The 18,570-nt window shown below is 44.0% G+C and overlaps 1 protein-coding gene and 1 long non-coding RNA gene across 2 annotated transcripts; one reads left to right on the top strand and one right to left on the bottom strand.

The window, feature by feature from the left end:
• Positions 1 to 2,023: 2,023 nt before the first annotated feature.
• LOC121829716 (uncharacterized) lies at positions 2,024 to 4,713 on the bottom strand. The gene is made up of 3 exons (XR_006072780.2): positions 4,611 to 4,713; positions 3,532 to 3,636; positions 2,024 to 2,139 (listed from the first exon to the last, which is right to left on the bottom strand). It is a non-coding gene; the product is annotated as an uncharacterized LOC121829716 (long non-coding RNA).
• A 2,615-nt stretch (positions 4,714 to 7,328) lies between these two features.
• On the top strand, positions 7,329 to 9,867 carry LOC102906149 (ral guanine nucleotide dissociation stimulator-like). Its single transcript, XM_042277383.2, has 5 exons — positions 7,329 to 7,571; positions 7,720 to 7,868; positions 8,423 to 8,470; positions 8,922 to 9,130; positions 9,368 to 9,867. The coding sequence occupies exons 1-5, from the start codon at positions 7,383 to 7,385 to the stop codon at positions 9,394 to 9,396; spliced, it is 624 nt and encodes a 207-aa protein (XP_042133317.1). The 5' UTR covers positions 7,329 to 7,382; the 3' UTR covers positions 9,397 to 9,867.
• Positions 9,868 to 18,570: the final 8,703 nt, after the last annotated feature.

An 18,570-nucleotide genomic window follows, 5' to 3' on the forward strand; every position in this document is an offset into this window, starting at 1 on the left:
GGTCTCCTGTTTAGGCTATTCCTAGAAGGAGTATTACTTCTAGGAGTACCCCATGTACAGTTTTTACTTATACGACCTGGTGTACCACACTTAAAACATTTGGTACTACGGGGCCTTCTTTCACCTCTGGGATTTGTCTCTCCAATCCAAGCCTCATTACTGTAGTTAAGAGACTGAACACCATTAGTATATTGAATCCATTCTTCCAAAGGAGCTGATCTGATCTTTAATGGTGTAAGTATTCTTCTGCATTCTGCATTAGCATTGTCGAAGCCAAGGACTCAGTTAATACTTTTCTTAATTCTTTATCTGACACAGCTCTTGTTATAGCTGTGATCAGTCTTTGTAAAAAATCAGTGAAGCATTCATGCAGTCCCTGAAATATCTTTGTGTATATCTCAGTTGGTTTTCCAGGTTCTGGAATTTTTCCCCAAGCATTTAGAGCTGCTATATGGCATAGGGATATTGTATGCTCATCATAAGTGGCTTGTACATTCCTGTCAGTGAAACATCCCTCACCAAGTATTTGATCTTGGGAGATCACAAAACCTCTGATTTTACCTTGTTCTAAATTTTTCCCTCTTTTCTCAACCAGCTTTTCCACTGTAACTGCCGGCTATATTCTAGAACAGCTGAAATTAACTGATGCCAGTCATCTGCAATGATTCTATGTGAGGTAGACCACGAATTTAACATCTGTCTTACATATGTGGAGTGTATCCCATATGTAACTACTGCTTCCTTTATATTTTTAAAGTCCCTTGTTGAAATTGGTTGTAATGTATATGTATTATATGGCTTGGGGTGTGTGTCATCTGCTGGCTTCTCATGGATGATAACAGGATAAGCCATTTTATGGGAGCCATTTGGAGATGTTACAGCCTCTATGGTCTTGCCCTTCTGCTTATTAGGTCCCTTGTCATATTTACTGAGAGTTTCTTCTAGGGCTTGCAAGTGAGCACCTAGGGTCTGTTCTAGGGAGTGAACCTCCTCTCTGGCAAGGGACTCCAGATTTCTCATGAAATCATAGAAGTTTTTATGTTCCTCAGAAACACATGATTCCATGGACCTTATCTTATCAATTAATGATAATCTTTCTTCTTTATATAGTGTCTGGAGAGTTAGTGTTCTGTCCATTAAATATTCATATTTATTATCAATAAGATCAATTTTCGGTACAAGCCTTTTTTTGTAAATCCTGATCAGCAGATTCCAGAGAAAGAATCTTTTTCTGTAAGCCTTAATTGTTATCTTTTAAAGCAGATTCCAGAGAAAGTATCTTTCTCTGTAAGCCTTCATTGCTATCTTTTAAAGCCTGTATCAGTCCCAATAACTTAAACCAGTGTTTAAACACTGTGTGAATTATTACGATGAATGCCAAAATGGTACAGGCCAGATATGCCTTAGGAATGTCATTCATCATACAGGCAAAAAGGTTTTTAAATTCTTGTGAGGTAATGTTGTCGGCCATATTATAAGAATTACTCAAAATTTGTTAGTCAATTTTAAGGTGTAAAATTATCAAGTACCTTTACTTGAAACAATATGCTTACCTTTTGTGGTTTTGGGGCATGTAGTAGCACTTTTCATCCAGCAGGTGGCGTTGGTACAGCTCCAAAGCAGGGCTTGCTGGTGATCTTGGCTGGAGTCAAGATGGCAGAAACCGGAGCTGTATGGGGCTAAGCTAGGGAACTGAGACCGGACTAGCTGTTCCCTTTTTCGGGAATGGAACCGTGTAGGCGTTCCCTGGTTATATGGAACTTTGCAGGTGGGTTTAGGTACCCGCCAGCCAGGGAGGAGAGGAGAGGCCCATTCCAGGCCTTTGGAATTTGCCCCACGTGAGCACCAGATATTGGTGAAATTATTAAGGCCACTCCATGTAGTTAAAAGAAAGATTTATTTAGTGGGTAACTTACAAATTAAGGGATAGGTAGGTCACGGGGTCTGGGGAAGGTGTATCGCAGTCCAGTGGTGTTCTCTGGAGCTCTGCTAAGTCCACCTCCCGGAACCAAGAGAGCGCTCACCCATCCAGATCTCCGGTCTCCATGTGCCTCCCCTGGCCCTGCCTCATAGTTGTGAGAGTTGCCAGAGTCTCAATGGGGGTTGGAACTTCCAGATCCAAGCTGGAATGGCTACCCACTACAAGAAACAAAGTTTGTCTATTCAGATATACCTGGAAAGCCCTCATACTTCAGAGATCTGCAGAATATGGCATTTAAATATTGATCTACAAGCTTCCTCCTAAAACAGCAAGTTCCAGTAAAATACAATGTGAGGCAGAATTGTACATTTTAAATTTTGATTTTTAGTGTTGTTGTATGGGTGTGGGTTCAACCCATCCATGGAAAGAAGACTCAGCATACTTTTAGGCTGTCTTAGCCTTTCCAGAAGCAGGGGGAATCAGCCTCTCCAGGGACTGAGACACCTTCCCTTAGCCAAGGGCATTTTATTGTTCTCCAAATTTACACTTTTAGCAAGTTGATTTACATATCCTCAAAACAGCCTGACTGAGTCTCCAAAGGGACAATGCCAAATGTAAATACTCAATTAAGGAATATCACAGATTGCTGGATTTTTCCCATTCAAGTTTTGCGTATGCCCTTGGGAAACTCAGACAAGATCACATAGAGGACATATGAGAAACAGCAGGTAACCGAGAGACAAAAGGTGGATAAAGGCTAGCTGCTCCCACACTAGAGCCAGATTAGGTATAACCTGGGGGAATTCTCCCACAGCCCATCGTTCTTTTATACAACAACTAATTATTTTGGAGGTTATGTAGCCTCACAACATACACAGCTTTTCCACTATCTTTCTGTTTTACACTCTTATGTAGGTAAGCCAAAACACATTTTAAAGCTAATAAGTTTACTATTGTTAGCACAAGAGTAACCCAGGTTAAAATAAGAAATCTATTAACATAATCTAAGGGTTAAATGAAGCTATCATATCTGCAAGGTTTTCCATAACATCTGCTCCTGTCATGTCAGGTGACGTTTTTGTAAAAGTTTCCTTAATTCTTGCTGTAAATAAGCCATAAATCACTTGAGAAGTATTAGGGTGACCCATCAAATCCATCTAAGCCTTTTCCCAATCCTACTTGCTTTCATTAAACTTTAAAGGTGTAATACAATAAGATGAAACATTCCAATCACATCTTAATTTCATCTGCTCCTTTAATATTTCTAACAGATTTCTTAACAATACAATAGTTTGTCTTAAATCAGCTAACTCACTAACCATCTCACTATTTATCTTTTTTTGTTCAGTCCAAAGGTCTTTAGGGTGGCCATGCCAGTCCCTGCCAAACTCAGCAGTGTCTTCTTGATGAAGCACCATTCCCGCTGTTGCCGCTGTAGCGGTCAGTGCAACAATTCTGATAATAACGGCAATAACCAGTCCAACCATTCATTGTGTCCTCTTTTAATATTCTTTCAGCAAGCTTCTGTACCAGGATCATCACAGAAGAACCTTGCCATGACCTCAGTAACCTCACCAGTATTCACCCATACAACAACATTTGGCACCCACACAAGGCTTGAAGAACAGCAATTCCGGACACTTTGAAGGACTGGAGGAAATTTGCACTCAGAGTGAGAGGACTCCAGGATTGGCAGGGTCATGGGAAACTTCCATCTGAGGAGAAACAGTATATGTAGTTATTAAAATGCCTGTTAAAAGGACATGGAGTAAGCCGGGCGGTGGTGGCACACGCCTTTAATCCCAGCACTCGGGAGGCAGAGGCAGGCGGATCTCTGTGAGTTCGAGGCCAGCCTGGACTACCAAGTGAGTTCCAGGAAAGGCGCAAAGCTACACAGAGAAACCCTGTCTCGAAAAACCAAAAAAAAAAAAAAAAAAAAAAAAAAAAAAAAAAAAAAAAAAAAGGACATGGAGTGAAAGTGAAGGAAAACAGCTTGCAGAGCTTTTAACTACAGAGGTATTAATTAAACGGCATCGCCATTGGGTTCAGGCAACTGCTCAGGTTCAATTAAAATTGATGGCATGGAATGGTATGGAAACAAGTGTTGAGAGCTTTGAGGAGAGCTCACCAAAGAGAAGAGCTCATACCATTAAAAATTTCATGTTTCTGTAATATAATTTCAATTGCTCTGGAGCCATTGCAGAGTGAGGAGTCGTGTAAAGCTGCATGTGAAGTAGAACAGCAAAGTAAAAGAGAAGACATTCAGTACTGCTAACTGGAGGGCCATCCTCCAGACAGCACCAGGATATGCAAAAAAAAAAAATAAATAAATAAAAAATAAAAATAAAAAAAAATCCAGAAATGCAGCCAGGGCTGAACTTTTTCTATCCGAGGAGTAAATAAGGAAACCCATGCTTTCTGGTGACAACTTTCTCTTTTACTTCATCTTGAAAAAAAAATTCTCTCTGAAAATCTTTTTCTCTCTCCTGCCTAGCTATTCATCTTTTCTCTGAAAGGATATCAGCACTGGTTTGGTCACGAGCCATGGTTACCAGAGTTAGAATGGGCTTTATTAGAGAGAAGAGGGAATAGGATGGGAGAAGCCAGGTCTGGCAGAGAGGAGAAAGAGAGGCACAGAGAGAGAGGGAGAGGGAGAGGGAGAGGGAGAGACTGGGGAACATGGTGCCACCTTATAAAGGCCAGGACACATCTGCACACACAGGCCCATGTGCAGAGATCACCCAGTCACGGCTGTGAGACTACGTGACTGTGTAACCATGGGGCACGGGTCATGCAGGACTATGACCCGGAAGTGACTAAGCGGAGATGAGAAAGTGTTCCACTATGCACGCATGACCGTGGGGCATGGTTGGAATTCCTATCATCCCGGACTCTTATCTTTTATAAAAGATGGCAGATGAGTGGGTATGGGGAGTCATTTCTCCCAAAAACTGCTTCCAACTGACTTGAAGGGCGTCGGTTGGCTCTTGGGGGGAGTAGGGAAGGGAGTTTCTGAGGTAGAGAGGTATCTTGGGATGGTGTGTTCTCTGTTGTCTGTTGCTCTAGAGCCGTGCATCCCTCCTGCACTCTGGCAGCTTTGGTATCTGACAGGATGCTGGTGAAACGGGAAAAGCCTAAAGTAGGTCCGACCTGTCCAGATGGACTTAAGATGGTTTCTGGAGCTTGGGAAAAATTTGAACATATTAAGAAGCAGCCATGAGAAAATTAGTGACCATATGTGGTGTTTAGTGCTCTGCTTGTATTGGTTAGTGTTAATGGGAGAGACAGAGAGATTGGAACATGTTAAGCTTTATCAGAAACAGATTATTTTAAGGCACCTGTTTCCTTTACTAGTTTAGCATCCATGAGACAGGTGACCAATTGTTAAAAGCATTTCATAGTAATAGATGGTTAAAATTTGTTTTTGCAGAGCCCAGATTAAAGTCTGTTTTTATAGAGCCAAGACACTTTGGGGTCTGGGGGTATAAATACATTTTAGCTGTTACAGTTTCTTACTTGATGATCTCTGGACTCTGGTTCTATGGTGGTCCTGTACCATTAGCAAAACAGTGAGCAGGGAACTGGGAAGAGAAAAGCTTGTGGTGCATGAGAACTTATTCCTTTGGAATTAGGGACAAGGCAGAGATCAGGGCCCCGTAAGCACAGGCGGGTAGGTCTGGAGTGAGACACATGGAAGGGAGTAATGAAAGGAAAGCTCCTAACTTAGCTGGAAAACTCTTTTTTACCTGGCTTCTCCCATCCTGTTCCCTCTTCTCTCTAATAAAGCCCATTCTAACTCTGGTAACCATGGCTCGTGATTCTTCCGCTGACCAACCCAGCGCCAATATGCTTTCTTTCACTCTCATCAGCTCTACACAGAGGAAACCGGTCTCAAAAAAAAAAAATTAAAAATTGAAAAGAAAAAAAGCCCCACTCTCTAGTTGTTTGTGGAGTACTGACACATCCAGATGATTTGTGCTCATATTTCACACAAAGTAGTCTAGAAGAGAGACATGTCTAGGGTTTGTGGTGGTCCAGGGCAATTAGGGTTGTTTAGGATTAGCATATCAGGTGCAGGTCAACAGTGGGGACTCAGATGGCAGAGCTGAGGTGCTTCCTGTACCCAGACATCCCTGGGAGCAGTGGGGTGGGAAGTGCCTGTTTAACTGTGTCAGGTAGGGCACCCAGAAGGTGGGAGGAGACCTAGGAGACTTTTGGGATGGTCCTGTGTGAGGAGGGGTGCCACACCAACTCCAGTGTCGTCCGTGTGACATGATCAATTATGTCAATAATACCGGACGGGAGATACCTGTCCCATGGGACTAAGCTCCCTGGAGGTCCCTGGCAGAGTGCCCGCACTATACTTCCTTCTTGAAGGAGATGTGCTTCACAGATCATGAGCTCCCTGGGCTATGGGTTCTGTATAACTGCTTTTCTGATAATGTTCTAATTAATCTATGAAGCACAGACAAAATTAATGAATGCTTGGGTTGTGAACTATGGAGGAAAGGAGAAGCTGGACATGGATCTTTTAAATAAAGCAGAATGAGCTATTTTTTGAAGACCCCAAGCCACTAGATAGAAAGTATAATAGTTCAGGCACTTCTAGGGAATGAACACTCACCCACTAGGAATCCTTTAGGAATCCCAACTAAAGTGATTTATGGCAGAAGATGTTATCTCATAGGAGACAGATGCTGGGCCCCTCTGTTGAGGAAGTTCAGCATGGGAAACTTAAGGACTACAGCAGAACCCCTTCCCCTTACAGGTGTAAAAGTACAAGAGTCCATATTCCAGCAGATAAAAAGGTTTTATATTAGAAGAGATATGTGGTGAAGAACTGAAGAAAGACTTAGAGAGGGTCTGCAGCATCCACATTGGCTAAGTGGGTCATGAGAACCAGAAAAGTAGAAGAGTATAATAAACTAAAAAACCGCTGAGATAAGATAAAGGACACAGCTGCAACCGCAAGAGGTCAACACAAGTCTAGGAACTGTGTTAAGTTTAGAAATCACAGACTGCTCTTTGGGTCATAAAGTTCTTGTGGGTGAAGGGATATGTCTAGTGCCGATTAATAATAGTGTGCTTGCTGTTTTTTTAAAGATGATGTAATTGAATTATTGCCAAGCTCTTGTTGTTCTTTGTATGACTTGATAGTTTTCTTTTCTGTATATAGATTTGCAGAAGTAAAATTGCAGCAGATTCAAACCACTTCTGAGTGTGTTGTCTGTCTGTCATTCGCCGATTCCTTGCCTTCATGACTACCCAATCCCTGATTCTTCTACACTCATGGTACCCCTGATGGGCCAGTCCGTGGCAGAGGGAACTCAAACAGAAGTCACCAGGAGTGACCTCACTTCCTTAACAATGACCCAACAATGCAGAACCCTGCAACCAGGCAGCCAGCTGCTTAGAGACAGCCTAGCAGGCTCATTTGTCCTGATACTCTAGTCAGAGCAGGATGTTTTCTTGTTGTCTTGGAATGACTCGAGGCTCAGAACCTAAGAAAGAGAAAAGAGGAGGCCATGGTGGAGGCCATGGTGGTACCCGGAGATCCCGGGTTCACTCCTGGTTCCAACGCCTCTGGCCATTTGGCCGGAGAGACACAAACTCAAACCAGGGCAGCCAGGGCCAGGATCACACAAACCAGGTAATCACTCTGAAATCCCAGAGTTTCCCCAAATTTCACTTTGGGAGTTTGGCAGTGTAGAGATTCAGGAAAACTTGGAATGATAATAGCCAATCAGAACGTTGTAGTCCTGTGCCTGTTGGAACCATCCACCTTGATCTCTCCTCAGGTTGCAAAGGTGTCTGCCCCAAAGGACCTGAAGGAGTCCTGTAGAAAGGCCTGCTTCAGTACTTTGGAAGAGGTTGTGATTCACCTGGTGATTTCCCTGCAGATTGGGGACCTCTCGGTTGTTCTCACGTTCATTTGCATACATCAAAGGTTTGTCACCATGCAGCAGGTGCCGGCCTGCTGTTCAAGCAGTGAGTGCCCACCTCCAAGCTCAGAGGCCTCAGATCCTCTCCTGGTTAGGGGAAGCTCTCTGCCTTCCTCTGAACCACCTTATTTTCTAGAGTATTGTCAGGACCCAACAGCATGAAGCCAGAAAATGCTTCCTCAAGGCTCAGCCTTAGGGACTGGTGTGTCCAGAGCTGAGACTCTAATGAGTGTGGGTGTTCTCTGCACCTTTAAGAAGCTCTCTATCCTATTGGAGTATAGAATAGAGATGTGTCCAGAGTGGAGACATTACCCATGGAGGGTAATCCAAGGGACCTCGTGTGCACTGGGATGTCTGATAGAGATGTTTGTGATCACCCACTGTACAAACATATTTGAAGCACCTACTTACTGTATGAGGGTGAATTCATAATTCTGAGGGCAGACAGGACTTCTAGGTGCTGGACTTGGATTCCTCTCCAGGTATCAGTGTCCCCCTAGAGGTCTTTTGGATGGGGACCTGGGACTCTACAGGTGACATCCTTCCTGGTCTCCTCTAGGTATGCATACTTCTACCCTGATTGTGAAGAGGATGAAGAAGTTATGGAGTAAGTGGGCTTTGCAGCAAGAGAAAGGCCTTGGCTTCCAGAGTCAGGTCATTTGGGTTCTAAGGGTCAGGGATAACCGATGCTTGGGTCTCACACTCCTGCTTTCTACCATACTGATGTCAGAGTATTTCCTGGAGAGTGAGAAGAATTGCATGGGCAGGGTCCTTGCTAGTGGGAATATGGAGGAACCTGTGACCTCTGGTGCCCCAGTGAGACTCTACCCTGATCTTAACCCATGTCATCCAGGCCTGGTCAGCTGTGCTCAGTTACAGCCTGAGAAAGGGGTGTGTGGAGCTTCCTGCTCACAAGGACCTCACAGCCCTGCTCACTGTGCTCATTTGCATAAGGGCTGGAGATCTTCTTCCTTGCAGTCTCACGTGCACGGGAGCCTTGAGAGGGGCGGCAAAGGAGAGTCCAGGCCACTGACTGTGCTGTCTGTCTCCTAACCCAGCACCATCTCCACCTTCCTGGATATACGGATTGAGAAGTTCCCTGAGGATTTTTGCCAGGCATCAGTCCTGTCCATTCTGAAACAAGTGAAGAACTACTTGATTGTCAACATTCCCCATTCAGATGTTCTCATGCATGTCAATGAACTCCTGACCCAGCTGCAGACAGAAGTGGCCAGTAACTCAGAGGCCAGCACTGAGGAAGCCTCAGGTAGGCGCTTGACACCCTGTCAGGAGGTTCAGTACCTGGAGAGCTGGGGGGATCCTTGAGAGGCTCCTCTTTGCAGGAGCTGTTACTGGACTCTAGCCTGGGCACATGTCCTTTTATAGAATACGGTCTGGGATTCCAGGCCGACATGGTCTCTTCTGTATTTGGAAAGGCTGAGAAGGAGGTCTCATCCTGAGCATGTTGTCTCCTCCTGCACTCCACTGCCTCTTCCCCTTCTAGAGATGCCTGCATCAGCAGCACATCCTTAGATCTGGGGAGCTGAACATGCACAGATCTGGAGCTTGAGGTCTGTTAACCAACAACGAAGACAGCTACATCAGAACTGGAGACCACAACACCCAGCAGAAGTTTCTGTGACACCCGTGAGATGTGGCAGCAGCAGTTGGGTCACCACGCGGGCTAGTAGCTGTGGATACCGAGTGTCAGCATGTCAGCAGATGCTGCAGCTTTTGCACATCTGACTTTGCTGCAGTGCATCTACCTCCCCAGGGAACGGCCCTGCCACCCGTTTCCCTTCTGCTGAACCATCAGCACCTGCTCTGCAGACAGCACCAGTTCTGTGTTCCCCACAGAATCCCTCCTGGATTTGAACCCCCAGCCTTCTCAGCCCCACAGCCAGCCTCCCCATCCCGAGTAACTGTTTTTATTGTTCTAGTTATTTTCGATATTGTATTAGTTTAAGCATTGGTTTTAATAAATTGTTCGTTTGTTTTTCATTGTCTAAGTTGTGGTTGTGATGTCCCCTCCTCATGCTTGTACAGGGCCTAGCAGTTTCCCTAAGCAGACCACACTGGTTCCATGAGGGGCTACATAGAGACAGACCATCCTGGAGAAAGGGAGGCAAAGCCACTGCCTTGACAGAGACCAGGTGAATGCCTGAGAGAGGTGCTAGAACTACAGATAGTTGTGGCTGGCTGCCATTTGCTGGGGTCCTAAGAGCTAGGTCATGTGCTTAGAGGTCAGGCTGACCAGGTGTCCTTCAAAGGGTTTCTGCTTTAGTTTCAGGCTCCTGTAGCTGGGTAGCAGCACTATTTCAGGGTCCGATGAGGACAAATTGCAATGTCACCAGGTCCCTACTTCCCATGTGCACAAGGCTAGGCACACACCATTTCCCATATTAAACACACAATGTGAAGGGAGGAGTGGCCATAGATTTCAGGGGTGTTGGATGCTATGGACAATATTTAAACCATGCAGATATTCTTGAAGTAATCCTTGGCTTTTCTTCAATGTTGGGACAGTCTATGAGTAACAATGTCATGGTTTTATTTATATTTCCTCCCGTGTTTATGAAGGTGGCCTGGAAACAATCCAAGTGCCACTCACCATGCTTCTGTCTCTCTCCTCACGACAATTCCATTGATGACTCCCAACTGTTGTCCCACATATGTGACCTGGGGCAGCTAAGGTGCTCATCTCCCCAGTGAAGGCAATCAGGGTGTGCAGCACTTATAGGGGTCACTGACCTGCTCATGAGAGCTTCTGAGGGATGAAGGGAACCCACCCATCAGTCACCATGACATTTTTTCATGGGAAAAGATCACACAAGTCTTAGTTCTCTAGAGGCAAATGTCCAGACATCAGAGACTCCACATCATAGCTTGGGAGTTGAGATTCAGCGAGGTGTATGTAGCGTGAGATGGAATGTGTGTTGGGGGGGGGGCAGGTTGTACAGGAAGTCTGCTGAGAGATCCCCATCCTGCTTGGGCCAGATCAGACTTCCAGGTGAAAATGGAGTCAGAGTGTGCTGCCAGTCCAACAGAACAGGGGCAGTGGACTGTCTTTGACAAGATCATACAGGTAATTGAAGATGGTGAAGATATTTGTGGAAATTTAGAGATTTACTTCTAGCCCTAGAAAGAGCTAGATTAGAGACCAAGGTCTCTAACTTGGGGTTGTTTTCAACACCCTCAGAGGACTGCAGGGCACCAGTGTCCCTGAGGAGAGCTGAGGTGCAGGCCACACATGCTTAGCTCTTCAGGTGTGCAAATCCTGTCAAGGACCTGCACAGCCCAGAGCCATGCTGCCTAATGACCACTCCTGCTGGGCTGGTCCCTGAGCTGAAAAGACCAGCAGCCCTCCCCTCCCCCTCTCCTGGAGGTGGCAGCACTCTCCAGTGCAGGTGTTGGGGCATCAAGGCTTTGCCTCTCTCCCTCAGGGAAAGGGATCCAGTCCCAGTGGCTCATGCATAAGCTCCTGTATGACATTACTCGCATGTGTGCAGCGCAATGTGGCCACTCCTGCTTCCCTGCCAGACACCTTAGAAGATTTGCCTTTCTTCATTGACTAGAAGGCAGAGGGGATATGTGGGGACTTCTGCTATTAAGGTGACCTGGTGATGCTCTGCTTGGTGTCTTCCCACTGCAGCTTCTAACTAAGGGAAACAAATATGCCTACCTTCCAGAAGGTGCAACATCTAGTGTCATCCAGAATACTTCATAGTGTTTTCAAGAGGACCTCACGTCCTCCAGGGATGGAGGCTTGGTTTAATGCTAGGAGGTTATTCCTAATCTTCTTTGTTTGTGGACACCCTTAAAAGTAACCCTGAAGCTGGGCACAGTGGTGGAATTTTCTCATCCTAGAACTTGGGAGCCTGAAGCAGGAGGATCAGGATTTCAAGTCCTTGTAATTAGTTCAACGCCAGCCTGGGCTGTATGAGATTCTACACAAATAAAGTGCACATGAGAGTGTAGTTCAGTGCTTACCCACTGTGAAGCCACATCATCCCCACAAACAACCCAAAAAGTGTCCCTGTTATATATGATCAGGGTTTGCCTCATAGTTCCCTATCCTCACAGATCCAAGTTTAGAAAAGGTATCTTCTAGTGTGGTCTGATATTTGAAATAGAGAACCCTGCACTGGGTAGAGGTTTTGAAAGAACCAAGCAGATGCCATAACAGGCTGCTCAGTCTTCTCTCAGAGATCAGGCCTCAATTTCAGTTTCCTGAGACTGAGCAAGCAATTTATCAGAGGGCCATGAACAGAAGATAATCACTGATGCCCTGCCAGCAGGGACAGGGAGATCGGACACACCAAGCCTGGGCCCCTGAAGCAGCCCCCACAGTCAGTGTGTGCTAGGCCAGCGAGTCTCCATAGCAGCTCAAGGACAAAGCCTGGGACCTGTCCAAGCCTCTCCCAAAATGGATAACTGCAACCCCCAACTAACCCTAGCCAATTAAGAGATACTAACATGATTGCCACTTGAATAAACCAATCCTGAGTCTGTTCCTATGCAGTCTGTAGACCCCAACCCCGCCCCTTTGCTTTATCCCTATCAATACCCTGCCCATTTGTGACCTGTGGTGTCTTCTTCCGAGTCAGATGGATGGAGAGACCCGGATTAACGCACAACAGTAAAAAGACAGTTTGGTTTTTCATCAGATTTGGTCTCTTGATGGTCTTTGGAGGACTCAGTACAATAGTTTCTTTCTCTATTTGAGACAACAGAGAATGTTTTGACACTACAAGTGAATGCACTTGACCTTCAAAAACTGAGAGAGCCCACTTTTAATATGAGCTACTTGAATTATGCCAAGACTCTATGCCTCTAAGTTTTAAGGTTTTATTCTCTCTCAATTTTTCAGACAGAATCTCACACTGTAGTTCAGGTTGCCTTGGCTTGGAACTCCTATGTAGTTCTGGCTAGCATTGACCTTATGGCAATTGTCCTGCTTCAGCCTCCTGATTTCTGGGATTATAGGCATGGGCAATGTGGTTGCTATTCTTGGTTGTCACCTTGAGTACACCTGTAATCAACTAAAACCAAAATGGCTTGGCACACCTGTGAGGGATTTTTTTTTCTTAATAAAAATCATTTGAAGTGGGCAAACCTACTTCTAATCCAGATTTTGAGGTTGGAAGAACCATCTCTGATCTAGACCACACCTTCTACTGGCAGCTCATAGAAGGACGTGGAAGGACACTTGCTCTCTCTGCCTACTTCTTCAGGATTCTGGCAACTACTGAAGACCAGCTGAGACATCTACCTCATGGATGAACAACATGAGTTCCTGGACCTTCCATACATAGGCAGCCACTATTGGATTAGCTGGACCACAGTTTGTAAGTTATTCTAACAAAACCCCTTTCTCTATCTATATGGAGAGATTTATTCTACAAGTTCTGTTACTCTAGAGAACCCTGACTAATACAGGCAAACTGGTTTGACTTCAAATTTACTTTCAAGATATGAAGAATGATTAATTTGGGGCTATTTAAATGCACTGCTAATTATTAGGAAATCTCATCACCTCTATAGCAATATGCAAGTGTAGTTTATTGAAATATTAAGGAAAAATTAAAATTTACTTGCTATTTACTAAGTATATCAAATGGAAAGGGAAAGTGACTGGTATCATGGACATAAGAGACTTTGTGGATCATTAAAACAAAAATAGAAAAGTCTGGATGAGAATAAGCATAGTGGTACTTACTAGATATGTTGACAATGCTGGGATCCACATAGAACACACACACACACACAGATTGGGGGGGAGAACCCAGAAGTTTTTTTATCACCTTTATTGGGAAGTAGAGTTGTGTGGGTGAGGAGTGCACATGGCTCAAATATGAGGTTGGGTTTTAACAAGCAAGCATAGAGAAGCTGTGCCCTGGATAGGGGAGTATTAGAAAAATGAGGTGGCTGATAAGGTCCTTGAGTGAGTGAGTGTAGTGAGGACGTGTAGGGGGCTGTGAAGTAAGATTTAGTCTCTTAGGACAAGCAGTACCACCACAGCTAGGATCTGGAGGCAGGATGGCCAGCTTTGATGACTGTGTCTAGCTGTTTGGAGAAATATCCAATGGGGAACTGCCCCATGCTTTTGGCAGTGTATTGCAAAAGCTTGTAGTTGGTTTCATGTAGATAGTGACAGAAGGGCTCGTGTCTATCTGGAAATGCAGGTGTAGAAGACAGAGGGAGGGAAGGAAGAAGAGAATAAAAGAGAGAGGTCTTAAGTAGCTATCAGTTGCAGAGAGCTTTTGGTTAGGAGTGGGGTTTGTGCCCACTCCCCCTTCTCTGTGCTGGGATCTTGTCTGGTTTGAAACTGTGCAGGTCTTGTGCATGCTGTCATGGTCTCTGTCAGTTGATACATGCATCAGGCCTGTGGTGTCTGGAAGATTCTGTGTCCTTGGTCATCCATTACTTCAGATCTTACAACTTTCTCACTCCTCCCACATAGAACCTGGGCCTTGCAGGGACGGCTTTGATAAAGACATCCTAATAGGGCTGAGTGCTCCAAGTCACTCTCTCTCTCTGCATGTGGTCCATTTGTGGGCCTCTGTGTTCATTACCATCTACTGCAAGAAGAAGCTTCTCTGAAATGAGCAGCTAAATAATGAATAAATAAATTAAATAAAAAGGGACACATTAACTCTCATCTTCATAGAATGCATTTTAGTAATTGGAGGTGATTACTAATGTTCTAACTTTGTGTGACCACTAGATCTCTCACACTTTCATATCTATTATTACTGTAAATGATGTGTGTGTAGGTATTCATGTCATGGTCTGTGTGGAGGTTGAAGGTAACTCTGTGGAAACTCTGTGGAACTGACTTTTTCTTTTCCCTTTATTTGGATTCTGGTGATTAAATCAAGTTGTCAGGCTTGCATCCTCGCACAACCCTTTAATCAGAAAACCCATTAATCGTTACTATATCCAATACATGTGAGTACATTGGGTACATGTGGTTATATGAATACCAGGTTTTGGGCTTTAGAGAGATGTGGGATCAAAAGCTCAGGAATCTTAAACTGAATTTCTCTGGTCACAGACAGGGGTGGAGTATTGGAGGTATTAACAGAAATTTTGATGGACTCTGACTACCTCCCTTCCAGGACAATATTATCAACTTCAGAAACTGGATTTGTGAGCTGTGCCATGCAGTTCAGAGGATGCAGAACACAAATATGACAAATCCTATCATCTTTTAAGGACAAGGGCTGAAGAGATGGCTCAGTGGTTAGGAGCATTGCCTGCTCTTCTAGGTGACTTGAATTTATTTCTCAGCACCTGCATGGTGACTCACAATGGTCTGTATGTAACTCCAGGCCCAGGGAATACAACTTCTTCTTATTGTGGTAAGGGTCATTCTGAGATTCTCTAGTCTGATTTATGTTTTGATTTTAGTAAATTAGAGACTTTTTATTACAAAAAACTGACCAGGACAGAACCAGAGAAAATTCACTAGGTAAGGCTTTGGCTATTGTTAGTCCATGATTATAAAGGCAAAAAAAATTGCAAAGCTGTAATTTTGGGGACCCAAATTATCTCATTCTGTCTGGGTGTGGGAAGGCTTGATTTTGTAACAGACGTCCAGCATCCAAGCAAGCAAGCCTTATAAGAATAGCTGTGGCAATGAAATATTTTGCAACAATCAGCAGTTGTCAAGAATAGTCCAACTACATCATGAAGTTGTCCATCTCGGGCTAGCAGGAAGGGTATATTTAAGGTAGGCACAACTTCCTTATGGCTATAGAAGCTAAAAGCAATTTTGCTTTTACAAGCCTAGCACAGTAAATTATTCTCTAAACATAACGTTCATCATCACACTCTTTGTGCCATTGAAGGCACCAGGCAGGCACACAGTGCACAGAAGCGCATGCAGACAAAAACTCAGACACATAAAAAAATAAAAAGTAAAATTTAAAAAGAAATTGAAGGTCACACTCGCAAAACTCTAAGTGCCAGGCATAGTGGCCCACATCGTTATTCCCAGCCCTGGGGAGGCAGAGGCAGGCTGATCTCTGTGAGTTTGAGGCCAGCCTGGTCCACAGAGTGAATCCCAGGAGCCAGGCAGAGAGACAATACCTCAAACAAAACAAAAGCCAAACAAGCAAACACACCAGAAGAGCAAACATGAAACTTTACTTTTGTGTTTGGAGCTGTAGTTTCCAGGAAGGCTGAGGGGAGGGTTAAAACAACATCTCTGTGTCCTCCTGCTTCAGCCTCTGAACTACTGGTTAAAGGTTTGCCCCAACCTCACCTCTGCTGGGTATGTGTAGCCACAGGGATGAGACTCAAGACTTCTTGTATGCTAGGTCAGTCTCTGTTAACTCAGCAAATCTCTCAGCTCTAAATTCTTTGATACACTCCATGACTTCAAATATGAGGTAAGCATCCAGTGATGTTTTATGAGAAACAATTATATTGACTCATGGGCATTGTTTATGACATATCCAAGCTCCAGAATTTTAACTCATTTGCATATAATTTGCATTTAAGTTTTGAAACTGTAGCTTCCCATAAGTATATTGTCTTATTCTTATAGGTTTAGATCTGATTTTTTTTACTCAAATTCTTAATAGTTTAATAATGGAAAATTTATAATAAAACAACTAGCAAATAGTAGATTTAATAGTATAAGAGTTTGAGTTTTTGTTTAAAGGGATGAAATTATAAAATAGGAACTTTTTAAATAACTTTTTAAATAATGCAACAAGGAAGTAAAAACAAAAATATAAATCATGCAAGGGACCCACTCCTGGATGCCAGGGCAAAGGGCAGGCCACATGTGCAGATTGTAAACAATGCCAAAAGCATCCTGGGAGAAAGTACAAAAGCGAGATTTCTCTGAGCTGTCAGTATATATAGACAAACACTGTTACTGGCTGAGAGTATTGTCCAGGAAGCAATGGGAAGATGTTTATGTTCTTTCAGACAGGCTCCTCAGCAGGTGGAGGTGATGACATAAACGTCTGGTCTCTTTGTAGTGCCCTATTGGTACAAGGAGACAGCACAGGACAGACAGCTCTTTCAGAAGGAAATGAGATGATGTACTGGAGCTCTGCCTTCCACCTTTGGCTCCCTTGATCGCAGTCTTCTGACTCCATTGATGATTCAGAAGATGAAAAGTCCTCTGCTAACCACTCATTCCTCTGCACCTACAGTTGGTGTTTCTGTACTGCCCCTGCAGATTCTATTAGCTCAAAAGTAAGAGGATCTTGAGGCATTACCTATCTCTGCCCCTTTGAAGTATCAATATATTTCTAACCCTTCGACCCAGAGTTGATGATAATTTTCCTTCGAGCAGAATATGATCCTATTCCCTACAAGCTACTTAGGGATTTCAGACAAGCCGTCTCCTCTTACAGACCTACATCTCCATGTATGATGGGATTGTTGAGAGTGGCAGCTGAAACAGCATCTGATCCCCAGGACCGTTCCAAGACTTGTTAGAACCTGCTGATGAATCCCTTCATGTCAGGACGTGGTGGCATGAAGAGACTGTGTCTCCATCTGACCTCGGAGAGATGTTATTAGAAATGCTGTCCTTTGACAACCCTCGCAGAGAATGTCAACGGGCTCTACACTCAGTTCAAACAGCAAAAGACACCTGGGAAGATAACATGGAGCCTGCAGTGACTCTGGGTCTCCAAGCTGCTTCTTCCTACATAGGAGAGTCTCCGTGCTCTTGGGACTCCTTGCCTTATGCCTCTGGTCTGCTTTTGTTTCTGCCTTACCAAGCCTGGATACTCTTGCTGTTGTTTCTACTTTTAGGTTGTAAAGACACAGATCCCACCGCTTTCTGAGTTCCTTAGATGTCTGGTTCAAAAGTGCTTTGGGTATGGATAATATTAAAACATAAGTTGTCATGTGATGTTTCAGCTCACTGAAAAGCTGGCTTTGAGATGGGATTTGACCCTCCTACTTCAGACCCAAGCATGTTTGTCTCAAAGTTTCTTTCAAACTCTGAGACTAAGGCTATCCCTCTGACTCTGTGACAGGCAGGGAAGAGGGGAGGGAGGGAGAAAGAGAGAGAGAGAGAGAGAGAGAGAGAGAGAGAGAGAGAGAGAGAGAGAGAGACAGAGACAGAGACACACACAGAGACACACACAGAGACAGAAAGAGACAGAGGGAGAGAGAGATGCCAGCATAAAAACCATTAATGAAAAGAATTCCTACTTTAAAACATGGCTACTGTGTTAGGAGAATTGAAAACAAAAATGAAGGAACCTCAAACAAATCCTGAGCTGCCACTAATTAATTATTTAATGCTAAAACATTGTTTGAGTTGTGAATAGTTTTCTAGTATGTGTTCTTCAATATTACAGGAAACTCTCCTCTTGTCCCAAATCAGTTGGATCAATTATGAAGAGAGCAATAAAATAATGATCATCTGTTGATGGAGCTGGCTTCATAGGTATCCTTGGCTTCTTCATTTTCTGGGACTATGGGTAACTAACTGTTAAGAAAAATGATTCTTAATTTAAACTGCACTTTTCCATGGCTCAGGGCCTCCACATGTTGGCGGTGCACTTGTGAGCACATCTGGTGATAGTGATGGGAACTACTCTGTATGTTTATCAGTGCTTCTCTGTCCCTGCTTTGAACCTTGAGCTATCTTGGAATAAAAGCGTCAGAGAATCCCAGTAAGGGGCTGTGGAGCAGTAATCACCTGATTCTGTCAAACCTCAAATTCTT

The sequence above is a fragment of the Peromyscus maniculatus genome, chromosome 5 (assembly GCF_049852395.1).
Source record: "Peromyscus maniculatus bairdii isolate BWxNUB_F1_BW_parent chromosome 5, HU_Pman_BW_mat_3.1, whole genome shotgun sequence".
In the NCBI taxonomy this organism is placed as follows: Eukaryota; Metazoa; Chordata; class Mammalia; order Rodentia; family Cricetidae; genus Peromyscus; species Peromyscus maniculatus.